The sequence below is a fragment of the Cyprinus carpio genome, chromosome A25 (assembly GCF_018340385.1).
Source record: "Cyprinus carpio isolate SPL01 chromosome A25, ASM1834038v1, whole genome shotgun sequence".
NCBI lineage: Eukaryota > Metazoa > Chordata > Actinopteri > Cypriniformes > Cyprinidae > Cyprinus > Cyprinus carpio.
Window position 1 is genome coordinate 18,206,404 of NC_056596.1, and position 12,370 is coordinate 18,218,773.

The window sequence follows — 12,370 nt, forward strand, 5'->3', positions numbered from 1 at the left end:
TCTCCTGTTAGTACTGGTGTCCCTCAGGGCTCATTACTTGGTCCCTTGATTTTCAGTATTTATATGTTTCTATGTTTCTATGTTTATATGTTTGTCTGTTGATGGTGTTGCTCTGGAGTTACAAAGTAAATAAAAAAATATGGGCATTATTTTTTATCCCAGCTTGTCATTCTAGCCTTTCCTTCTGAACTCTGTTAAGACCTCGTACTTTCATCTCAGAAATATTGCATGGCTACGACATGTGCTGTCTTTCTCTATTGCTGAAAGGTTAGTTAATTTGTTTGTCTTTTCTTGTCCGGAGTATTGTAACGCCCTTCTTATTGGAGTCTCAAAATCTTGTATTAACAAACTTCATTAACAAAATTCAGCAGCCAGAATTCTTTCAGAGGCCAGGGTTGTTGATCATATAACTCCTATTTTGGAATTGTTGCATTGGCTCCCAGTAAGATTTCGTATTGATTTTAAAGTTCTCATGTTAAAATTCAAGGCACTGCATAGTCTGGCTCCTCAGTACTTGGCTGAGCATTTAATTCCCTATATACCTAGTCACAATTTGCGATCTTCTCAGAGTGGTCTTTTAGTCGTTCCTAAAACACGGCTGCATTCTAGGGGTGATCAGTCATTTTCATCTTATCCCCCCAAATTGTGGAATTCTCTCACGGCTGACACCAGGGAAGCAAATTCATTAGGGATTTTTAAATCACGTCTTAAAACTTTTATTTTCGTCTTGCTTTTAACTGATTGTTATTTAGTACTTTTGTGTATTATTTTGGATTGTTGTGTTTGCTTGTGTTGTTAAGCGCTTTGAGAAAGTACTCTTTTAAAGGCGCTATACTAAATAAAATATATTATTATTATTATCATAATTTCTCATTTTCATATAGGGAGTTCTGTGAACTACTTTTATGAACCTTTTTGGAGTTAGACAGCTTTTGTCACCATCCATTTTAATTAATAATATAATAACCAGAATTTCCCATTTAATGAACACAACTGCACTTCAAGAGTGGTTTTTGACAGATGACATTTAATTCAATTGACATCTGACATTCAAATCACTATTGGGTCGCCATTGTGTTGGCAACTAAACTTCCAGAGTAAATCTCAAACATCATCTATACAGAAAGCCAAAGCATGGCTGGAAAACTAAAAGCATAAAACACCTGCTTACAAAAGCTTTTAAGTCAGTTCATATGTTTATTTCATCGAGCACAATGCCGGGAGACAGTCTGACATGTAAACTAGCACATTTACTGGAGGTCTGGGAGAAGCACTGCTCTATAGAGATGAGTGGTACAGGCACAAGTAATTTTCCTCTCACAGCTCAATACAGTAGATAAATATATACAGAACAGTGTTTAGTGTTTATCTGAATGCTACACAGACCCAATATACATGAACAGCGGTAAGAAAGAGGTTAATGGAGTGACAGCAACACAGAATGAGTGTGAGGAGAGATATGTGTGTGACAGAGCTCTATATTGTTACTGTCTACACTGATAGAGTATATATGTGATACAAGCAGAAGGATGATTTCACACCAAATGATTCAACGGTTGCCACACTGACACCAAACATAAGCTCAGTAAGGTCATGGGGATTCCAGTTGGGTGAAAATAAAGATAAAAAAGTCAGGGTCATAGTTCAACCTCAAAAAAAAAATAAAAAAAAAATATATATATATATGTATATATATATAAATAAAATATATTATATTTGCAAAATGAAATAAAAAAAATAGATATTTTTTTTTGATTTTTTTTTTTATTTTTTTTTATTTTAAAGACTGGCCACTTTTAAAGACATTAAAAAAAATAAATAAATAATAATAATTATTTTCTTTTTTTTTTATTTTTTAAAGACATTTTTCTTGGAATTATTATTTTAATGAGTTTTTCCCCCATTCTCTTCATTTTTTGCAGTTCTTTATTATAATTGATTATTTATATATTGTTATTGTTATATAGTGCCAACAAGTGTATATATTCAATCAGCTTAAATTAAAACATATTTTTTATGTATTCTTATTTAAATTAATGCAGTGTTGAGGAGTATAAGATCCTTTTTTTCCTGAAACATCAAAAGCAAAAGCAAAAAACTTTTTTTCTGCAATATATAATATATATATATATATATATATATATATATATATATATATATATATATATATATATATATATATATATATATATATATAAAATACTAATAAGATAATAATAATACTCTCCCTCTCTCCTCCATGGAACACCAAAAGGATTTATTTAGCAGAAATAATTTGACAAAAAAGGTTATTTTGGTATTTGTTGCAATTGAATCTTATAGAGAGATAGACAGACAGACAGATAGATGTTTCTATTATAGTAATAAGAATTGTGGGGAAATATGCATAATTGTCATAATGCAAAAAAATAAATAAATAAATAATAATAATAATAATAATAATAATAATAAATAAATAAAGCTGTATTTAAATAGCCTTAATGCAAAATTACTTTTAAATATTTTTGAGATGAACTATGACCTGGATATGTTTATAGTGAGGTTTCACCCAGTTAGTCCTTAGACTCTAGCGCTCCATAATGCTCTGTTTGAACTGCAATATTGAAGCCTGCTACAGAAGATCCGGTTTCTCTTCCTCAACTGAACTCTGCGTTAGCATGACTGTTTTCACTGCCATCTTCTTGATTGTTAGAATTAACCCAGCTGACATGGTTATTGAAAGGACAAAGAGCTTTATTTAGCAAGTGACGTTGACTTTGCCTAATTGTGGGACATCACTAAAGACGCAATGAATTCTCGGAAATGTCCAAAGGAACCATAGTGAGACGATTCTGATTCGAGTCGATTCTGTCGGGATGTGTGTGTTGTAAGCCAAAGAGTCAACTGGATATCCATGTTTTATTAGTGGGGTCAAAGTGCAAATGTCTTTGGCAGCTGCGTTACCGTGGTAACACTGCACTTGAGTTGAGTCATCAGTTACTGGTGGCCTCATCAATCGCGTCGGCTACATCTGCGGTGCCATCCAGACTTCCTCTCGCACGCCAGATCTTCACTGTGCGGTCACTGCAGGGTGAAGCCAGTTGAGAGTCAGAGTGAATATCAACCAGCATAGGGCTGGGAAGTGTAAAGAATTTAATAATAATTCTGATTCCAATTTTACACAACAATCCTGGATCCTAGCTATGTGTTTTAGTAGTTTAGAGGAGGAAAGCCCCTCCACATAATGGATCTTAACTGTACAGAAAACAAAACACATATATACTAGATACTAAACATAAATAATACTATTTTTTTTATTAGGTTTTTTTTTTCAAATAAATATTTATTATTTATTAAGCCCCATTTATCACAACAAACCTTACATGTTTGTTTTATAAATATATGATAAAAAAAAATAATAGCCAGTAATAACAGTCAATTTTGACTCCATGTTGACTTCTCAGATCATTTCATGTTAGACATGAAGTGAATAATAGATGAAAAATAATGACAGACCGATTTAGAACAATAACTCATAAGTTTGGAAAAAATTCATTATTAAAAAAAAAAAAAAAAAAAAAAAAAAAACCTTGATCATGCTGTATTATTGTTGTAGTTTCTGTCCACATCAGTGTTTTAGTATCATTAAGTTACTACTACAGTTTGCACTAATATTTTGAATTACTTTTTAGTTTTGTTTCAGTTAACATTTATTTTATTTCAATATATATATATATATATATATATATATATATATATATATTATAATGGTTTTAGTTTTAGTGAATATAACAACTTTGTGAAAATAGAGTTTTTGATGGGTGCTATTTTGATATTATTTTGATATATTATATAAACGTGCTGTCTATACAAAAAGAAAAAAGAAAATATTGTGATTTGTACAACAAATTTAATGCACTTTTTATTTGAACTTCTAAATGTCCCATCATTAGTTTTGCTATCCTTTGTTGTCTCTAGAGTATTAGAGGGGTACAAACAGAATTTTAGAGCTTGTAAGTTCAGTTAATTTCCTCGTTTTATTCAATTCAAATGATCAATTTAAATGAACTGACTCAAAATTCTGATTCAACAATTCTTGTGCTTTCTTACTGAAAAATGTTCATGGAAGTCTCCTCAGGCAATATACATGCATTAAAATGTTTAGCATTGTTTATTACCATGAATTACACTGTTACGTTGGTGCATATAAATGGAAATGATTAAATATCTTTCTGTTAATTTAGTGCAAAATATATGCAAAGTTAGGTTATTTTTACTAGATTTTTAATGTATTCTACTTTGCAACACTATCTGTAAAAATGAGGGCCCTTTGATTACACAGCAAATGACCCAGTTCAGCTCCAGTATGCAGTACTGAGTTCTGAATTTAATCCAGTTCTCGATTCCCAGTCGCAGTTTCATACTCACTCTGATGCGGTAAACAGATGACTGCTGTTGGTAGAGATGCTGTTGATGGGGCTCTCGTGGCCTCTGAGTTCTCCCAACGGACTCAGGGTGTCCGTGTGCCAGAGTTTGAGAACTCCTCCTCTACAGCCGCTCAGCAGGATGGGAGACGCTGGCACCACTCCCAGAGCACAAACCCAGTCACGATGAGCGTTGGGTACCTGCTGTAGGACAACCAACATGTCAACTCATCAAATCCTGGACAAACACAAACACAGTTTGAGCCCTGATTGATTTACTTCCTGATGAGGTAATTAGCCTCCTCCTGATCTCATCCTCAGCACTGATTAATCAACTGATTGGCTAAGTGTCCTTGTGGAAGTTACTACACTTGCATTATAATGTTGCTAGTGTGGCTCCAAGAAGTATATGGACACTTAAGACCAGTGTTGGGGTAACATGTAACAGCATTTAACATATGCTGCTGCTGCTGCTTGAGTCTGGAGTTTTTAAGATCAAATTTAAGACTTAACAAGACCTTTTTTAGGACCTTCACAAATTAAATTAATATAGCATGCTGTTACAAAACAAACCCATACAATCTCAAAATAAATCAGGAATCTCAGATTCTTTTACTTCATTAAACATTCAGAAATGTCTATGCTTTACTACTTTCAGCTGCTCATTCAAAAAGATACATAACATATCGAAAACATAAGCAATCATTAGGCATAAATGTGTGGTATTTACTGATCGTGAACTGTTCTGAAGCCTTTTTGCCTCATTTTGACTTTGAAATGTTGCAGTGCTCACTTTTGTTTATTTGAATCATAGCCTTTTGAAGTTTAATAATCTATGCATCACATATCTATGTATCATTTCTGACATATCTTTAAAAAAAAATGATTTAAGTCATAGTTCTGAGATGAAAAGTAAAAAAATAAAATAAAATAATTTTAAATAAAACATTTTAATTTAAAATTTTTAATTTTTATCTTAAATTTTAAGATAAAAGTCGAAAGTGTGTGAACACTTAAGAATAAATATACTTAAGTGTAAACTTTAAATGAATAGAACTTTAAACGAATATACTTAAGTGTGAACTTTAAACGAATATACTAACAGAATGAAACGAGTATGAACAGAATGAAACATTTCCGGACACTTTACTGCATGTTACTGAAAATGTATTATAGATTAAATTTATTTTAAATGTAATTAGCTTGTACTTTACACTTTAGTATGTTAGTCAACATCAAAAGAAGTGTACTTTCAAGCATGACAATAGATTATTAAAGATAAAGACTTAAAATGTAAAGTAAAACTTTTAATTTAACATTATGACAAAGTGCACTTTTTAAAGGTACTTAAGTGTGTTATTAAGAAACATACTGTATTTTAATCACAATGAAAAGATTAAAAAGTCAAGTTATGAGATAAAAAGTCAAAATGTTGACATTCAAAGCCAAAACTGAGATAAAAAAGGTAAAAATTCAGATGTACTACAGTAAGTAACAATTATAAGTCAAAACTGAGACAACTGAAATTATGACATACTAAGTTCTAATTATGAAATTAAAAAAGTCCTAATTATGAGATAAAAAAGCTTTTTTTCTTACATGGTGGAAATGGGCTTCCATACATCTGTATCGTATACCTGTATCGCTGCTTTTCTGACACCAAATTTAAAGCCACTTAAAATAAAGATTAAGATTTTGTTATACTGTTTAAGAGTTTTTATGGCCTTAAATTTGATCAATCAAATTTAAGACATTTTAAGGTGCTGTGGAAACCCTGATGAGTAGGCATATAGTACATAAATCCTGTAGCAGTTTTAGCCAGGTGGTGCTGGTGGAGGTGGAGGGTTTCAGATGAATGACCAGCTTACAGCTGGCAATCTCAAATGTTGACCAAGCAATCTCATCAGTAGCAAAATCAGTAGTATGTAGTAAATTATATGATTTATAATTCCTACCAGATGGTATATATATATTTGGTGTGAAATATTTATTGTTTAATATTTCATGTATTCATGGATCCTGTCGTCAGTACAGGTGGGATGTACCTGCAGTAGGTCCTTGCGGGTCAGGTTCCATTTCTTAATGCCGTTGTCTCTGGAGCCGCTAAACAGACAATCTCCCTGAACCACCAGGGACTCGATGCCATCATAGTGGGGTGGCTCGAAGTTATGAGTGGGGCTGATACTACCCACAGCACCCTCTGTAACATCAAACATCTGCAGAAACAAATGACACATCTAATCAATTGGTATTCGGCCATCTTTATGGGACCAGCATCAATATATCACCTAACAGGAAGTGGACAGGTAAATGTAAGACCATTTTTCCATAAATTATTAGTTTACTAATTACTACAACATGGCCACGATTTAAATAAAGCAATAGCACAAATTAGTAAATCATTGGAATTATTATATTTCTTAATTGTGACCACAATATCTTAAAATTTGTTTCTGCATGTCACGTTGTCAGACCTAATAGATATGTTTGATAACCTATTATAAAAAGTTTGGATGAAACATAAGTTTTTATACATTACATCAAATATAAAATTTTTGGATTAAATATAATTTTTTTTTATTTACATTAAATGTGTTTTTATTTCCAGCTAGTTTTTAATTTTTACCTTTATTAGTTTTCCTGTTCCTGTGTTTTTCCCCTTGAATTTGTAATAAATTTTTTTTAATAAAAATGATTATGATTTTATTTTATGATTTTATGAAAACAACCAAACAACATTTGGTCCAAATTTAGTTAATGACTAAAATTAGGCAAAATCTGCAACCCTTTAACCTTTGTGAAAAAGAAGTGTACTGTAGAATAATTTTACAAGGTACACTAATACAATTTAAACTAATATAATTAAGTGTGAACTTTAAACGAATATACTTATGTGTGAACTTTAAACGAATATACTTAAGTGTAAACTTTAAACGAATATACTTAAGTGTAAACTTTAAATGAATATACTTAAGTGTAAACTTTAAACAAATATATTTAAGGCACAATATGTAAGATTTTTTTATTAAAATATCCAAAATATACATATATTTTGCTGACTTGTGTACTTACATTATCCCAAATGTTGCGAAAAATGTTCAAATCCAGAGAATTAAGCAATTTTAACTAGTGACATGGACCGTCACCTTTATTTTTTTATAAAGCACTTTTAACATTACAGACCATGTCCATAGCGTCATTGTGTCACCTGCCAATGATGCCATAACCCCTGTTTTAACTAATGACATGGATTATAACCCTGTATATGTGCGTTTGACGCATAGACTGTGGCATAATAAAAGCTCCGTTGACAACCGCACAGAGTAGCATTATAACAGAACTTTCAAATATATACTGTATAATATGATAAAACAGCGCTGTAGCATAAACGATATCTGCAAAGTTGCAGCGCTGAAAGTTCAATGCAAATGGAGATATCGTCCTTTAAAATACTGGCAGTTTAAGGCCTACAAAAATGGCTGGTAAGGGACTACAACGAGCTTCTTCCTGGGTCCATTATGTCACAAACCCAGATAAACCCCGCCCCAAGGAACACGCAACATAGGGTGCAAGGCCATGTTGTGCTGCTTTAAAGAAGAAGAGAAAACTAGGGGTGCATGTAAAAATCTGTTCATATATGATTCGCGATTCTGTTTTCCTCTGATTCTAATGGATTCACAAGCTTCAAAACCAGTGTTCAAATACAGCGGTTCTCAATCCTGTTCCTCGATTCACCCTGCACTGCATCTCTCTCTCTCTCGCTCTCTCTCCTTCAGATCGTCAGATCAGCTCCAACAAACTGTTCCTTTTATACACTTATTTTCACATAGCAATGAGAAGCATTATACATGGACGCGTGTACGTTTGCTGTGCTGTATTAAAGCTTTAATCAGAATAAAAGTATGAGATAACAACAAACAAACATACCATTAAGAGCCGTGCATGCACAGGTTCTGCGCAATGCTCTTCATTAATATTCTCTGCGTCTCAATCGGGCACAAACTGATAAGCAGTATAGAGGACGCCATTGTTTACAATACAACCGGAGCACATTCTGAGCTTGAGGGGGGGGACTTAGTGGCATGAAGAGCCAGGTCTGTGATGCGGCACAGTTCCTCAACTGCCGCATGGGATCTTTAAGCAAGACAGCTTGGTAAGCCTTAGTGGCTTTAAGAGCCAGGTCTGTGATGTAATAACAGGAAATAATCGAGGCGTTTATCAGAGAAGGGACAGATCGTGTGGAATAAAGGTAAATTATGTGAAAAATAATGCGTTTTTAAAAAAATGAAGTATGAACACATGTTAGACTGCACCCCATTAACACAATCAAACCTAAAAAACAGTCAACCACCTCTTTAATTTATCAATTAATTTATCTTTTATTAATCACTTTTTTAAAAGTACTTAAGTGTGTTAAGAAGCATACTGTATTCATGAAAGTGTCTCGCTTTAAGTACACTTAAGTAGTATTATTTAATCAATTTTGTGTTCATTAAGTTGTCTAGATTTGAGTATTCTTGTGTATTAAGCACACTTCTTTTTCACAAGCATAGTCTTTCTAATATGCTTTTAATTATTTTTTTGCCTAATTTAATTGCATGTATATTTAATTTTTTGATGTGTATTTCATGTTTATATTTAGAATATATTTAATTTTGATGTGTATTTCATGTTTATATTTAGAATATATATATATAATATTGATTCCAGGGTTGAAAATATTAATAACCTCATAAAAAAGTTACAATAATAATAATAATAATAATAATAATAATAATAATTCATGGCTTGACTTCCGAAGAATGGTACTCAAAATTTTCTGAAGGCTGAATTTCATGCTCTATTTTGTACCTACTGTAAAGTGCTAACTAACGACTTTGAAATGAACATTGAAACAGTATAAAATATATAGATATAGATACAAGAACCTTGATATAGTGATCCTTAGAGCCAGTGATAACTAGATCCTGTCCATTTCCAGTCTGGTCAACAGTCAAACACATGACCGGACCCAGATGACCCATCAGTTTCCCTGTACACACAAAACTGACCAAAAGAAATGGAAAACAATGAACAAATTAGATATATGATGTAGCAAATTATTTATACTGTAGCTCTCCAGAGTGGGTGAAGTAAAGGATGCTGGGTTGAACACATACCGTCTCAGGTCCCACACACGAACAGAGTTGCCCGCGGCAGCATAGAGAACAGTGCCGGACGGGTTCAGAAAGATCTGGTTGACCTGGTTCTCACCAGCCGGGATGGTCACGGTGCGGTTTGTACTGGCTGCACATGTGTCACCAGGGTTCACAAGACCCGACGATCTGAAGGTAGAAACACAACAATCACAGAGTGAGAAAATCTAAATACCAGGACACTTAATGGCCATTTTGATCATTTAATTAATAAATTTACAATGACTTAAAAACAAGAATGTACAGACTGGAATCAAAAAGCTTTTAATAAGTTTTTATGAACATGGTCCCAGGATCATCTGAACTAATTTGAGGAAGACCCAAAGGAAGATGTTCTCAAATTCCAAATTTCAAATGACAGAAAATCTATTAAAGCTTTAATAAGATTTAATGTCTTTAATAGTAAAGATAATAGTAAAATCACAACTGCACTACCCTAGTGAAAAACAAGTATGCTTAACTGTAGTGGAAATTGCTGTTTCGGCCGAAATAGATTTGTTGACTAACCTACTAAAGCACATGTAAGGTGCCTGATTATATAAAGTATGAAGTATGAAGTACATATAAAGACGTACTTAAGGCCTACTTAAGTGGGTCAAAAAAGCACTCTAAAGTTCAGCTAACTGCATTTAAAATAAATTTAAACTACAATATGGTTTCATTTAATTGCAATTAACATGTAATTAAGTGTCTGAAAACATATTATGTGGTATTGGTATTCTATATGCATGTTAGATTGGACAGGAACTCACGTGAGTGTCCGGATACACTTTGCAGAGTCACGGATGTCCCAGACTTTGATGTAGGAGGTGGAAACTGTGAACACCAGACTGGAGCTGTAACGCACAGATACCACGTTGTTGGGGTGGCCACCTAGAGACATGATCTCCTGTCCTGTGACCAGGTTCCACACCTTACAAGTCCGGTCTGAAAGAGGAAACAGGCCCAGCTTATAAAAACTTGTTAGACCAGTTATTTTTACTAATAAGTACTAAAAAATGTGGGAACTGAAAGGGTTAGTATCACAGTATTCTCATTTCATAACTCTCTGCTCTTGATAGCTCTGGAACTACCCTATTCTGATTCACTTCCTACCACTCTTACTGTCAGCATTACATCTCTATCCACCAGGCTAAGTCCAGTACTGCCCCTGAGTCACAAGGTGTTAGGGTTAGGGCTGGTCCTCCTCAATTTGCATTTTGTTTCTGTGCTGACAGTGTTAACATTTCGACACTGACAACCCTTTAATGCAGAGCCCTTTTTACTGCAAAATGCTGCTTGCTGTGGCTCTCTGTTATGTTGCATTCTTGCGCCAACTAGCTCTCTCTGTGCAAGCAAACTACCGTAATACATTGTATAGATTTACATGAAAAATCCATTACATTTTCTCCCCTGTAGACTTTATGCCACAATGTGAGTAGAGTTGTGTCCCACATAAACTTTGAACATACATGAGTTAGAACTATAGACTGTATAAAAACATGGACGTAGTGTCCGTGACGTCACTCGTAAGTTTCTGAAGAGTGATTTGTGTGTTAGATAAACTTTGAACATACATGAGTTAGAACTTAGTTACTGAATTTAACATTGGGAGTCTATGGGACTGGGCCAGTCGATGAATTGCAGTTTTAGTCACTTCCGTGTTGGTTTCAACAAGAGACCGGGAGGTTGCCGCTTGGTTAGAACTTCTCATGATATAACTAAATTTGGCTTTTTAGCAGCACTAATCAGTCCATAACTACAGATCTAATCTGTTAGGTGTTTTCCTCTGGTGAAGTGGATAACTCCTTTCAGGACTGGGAACTGTCCACTGTATCCACTGGAACATGAGGCCAGGGTAACACTGGCATCGCCCTCGTCACACACAAAAGGAGCAAAATAATCAGCAATGATACTGTCCTAGCAGCCGTTCTGTCCTGTATACTAGATGGCAGCAAATTATCCACATGTACCTTAACACTATGTTCTCTGACTTGAACTTGGTATGTGAGAGGTCCAAGTCAAGTTAAGTCAAGTCTGCTTTATTGTCAATTCTTCCACATTTACAGTACATACATACAGAGAATTGAAATTGCGCCCTTGGTGCATACAGATAACACTAACAGTGGAACAATAAATACAAATAAAATATAAAGTACAACTATATAAATATAAAAATAGGTCATGTAAAAAGAAAGATAAGTAAAGCAGGTTGAGGTTCAGAGTTCAGTGGTGCATGGGGAAAAAGTGGGGAGGGGGGGCAATGTCGGGAGGGAGTTCATCTTCCTGACAGACTGATGAAAGACGCTGTCCTTCAGTCTGCTGGTCTTGGCCAGGAGACTCCGCAGTCTCCTCCCTGATGGCAGCAGACTGAAGAAGCTGTGTGACGGGTGGGTGGGATCACCTGCGATGCAGAGGGCTTTACGGGTGAGACGGGTTACGTAAATGTCCTGGAGGGAGGGGAGGGAGACAACGACGATCTTCTCAGCTGCTCTCACTAAGCGTTGAAGGGTCTTCCGGCAGGACGCATTGCAGGCACCATACCACACAGTGATGCATCTAGTCAGGATGCTGTGGATGGTGCACATGATGGGAGAGAAGGGGGCTCAGCACACATCCTTGGGGGGCCCCGGTTTGAACAGTTTGAACAAAATCACTCCTGGAGCCCAGGTACAATTTGAGTGTTGACTGTTCTGCACAATCACTTTCTGGCCAACCTCAAACGATCTGAGTTTCCTAGAAGGTGTGTCATGGCCTCTTTTTTGCTGCACTTGGTGTTTGACAACCCCAACA

The 12,370-nt window shown here is 34.6% G+C and overlaps 1 protein-coding gene across 1 annotated transcript in view; it reads right to left on the bottom strand.

Annotated features, from left to right (window-relative positions):
* Positions 1-2,208: 2,208 nt before the first annotated feature.
* LOC109057216 (kinesin-like protein KIF21A) overlaps positions 2,209-12,370 on the bottom strand; it is a 121,083-nt gene continuing 110,921 nt past the window's right edge. The window contains 6 exon segments of the mRNA XM_042715940.1: positions 2,209-3,063; positions 4,408-4,607; positions 6,449-6,619; positions 9,332-9,449; positions 9,563-9,727; positions 10,351-10,525. Of these exon segments, the coding sequence (XP_042571874.1) occupies positions 2,973-3,063; positions 4,408-4,607; positions 6,449-6,619; positions 9,332-9,449; positions 9,563-9,727; positions 10,351-10,525 (920 nt within the window). The 3' untranslated portion in view covers positions 2,209-2,972.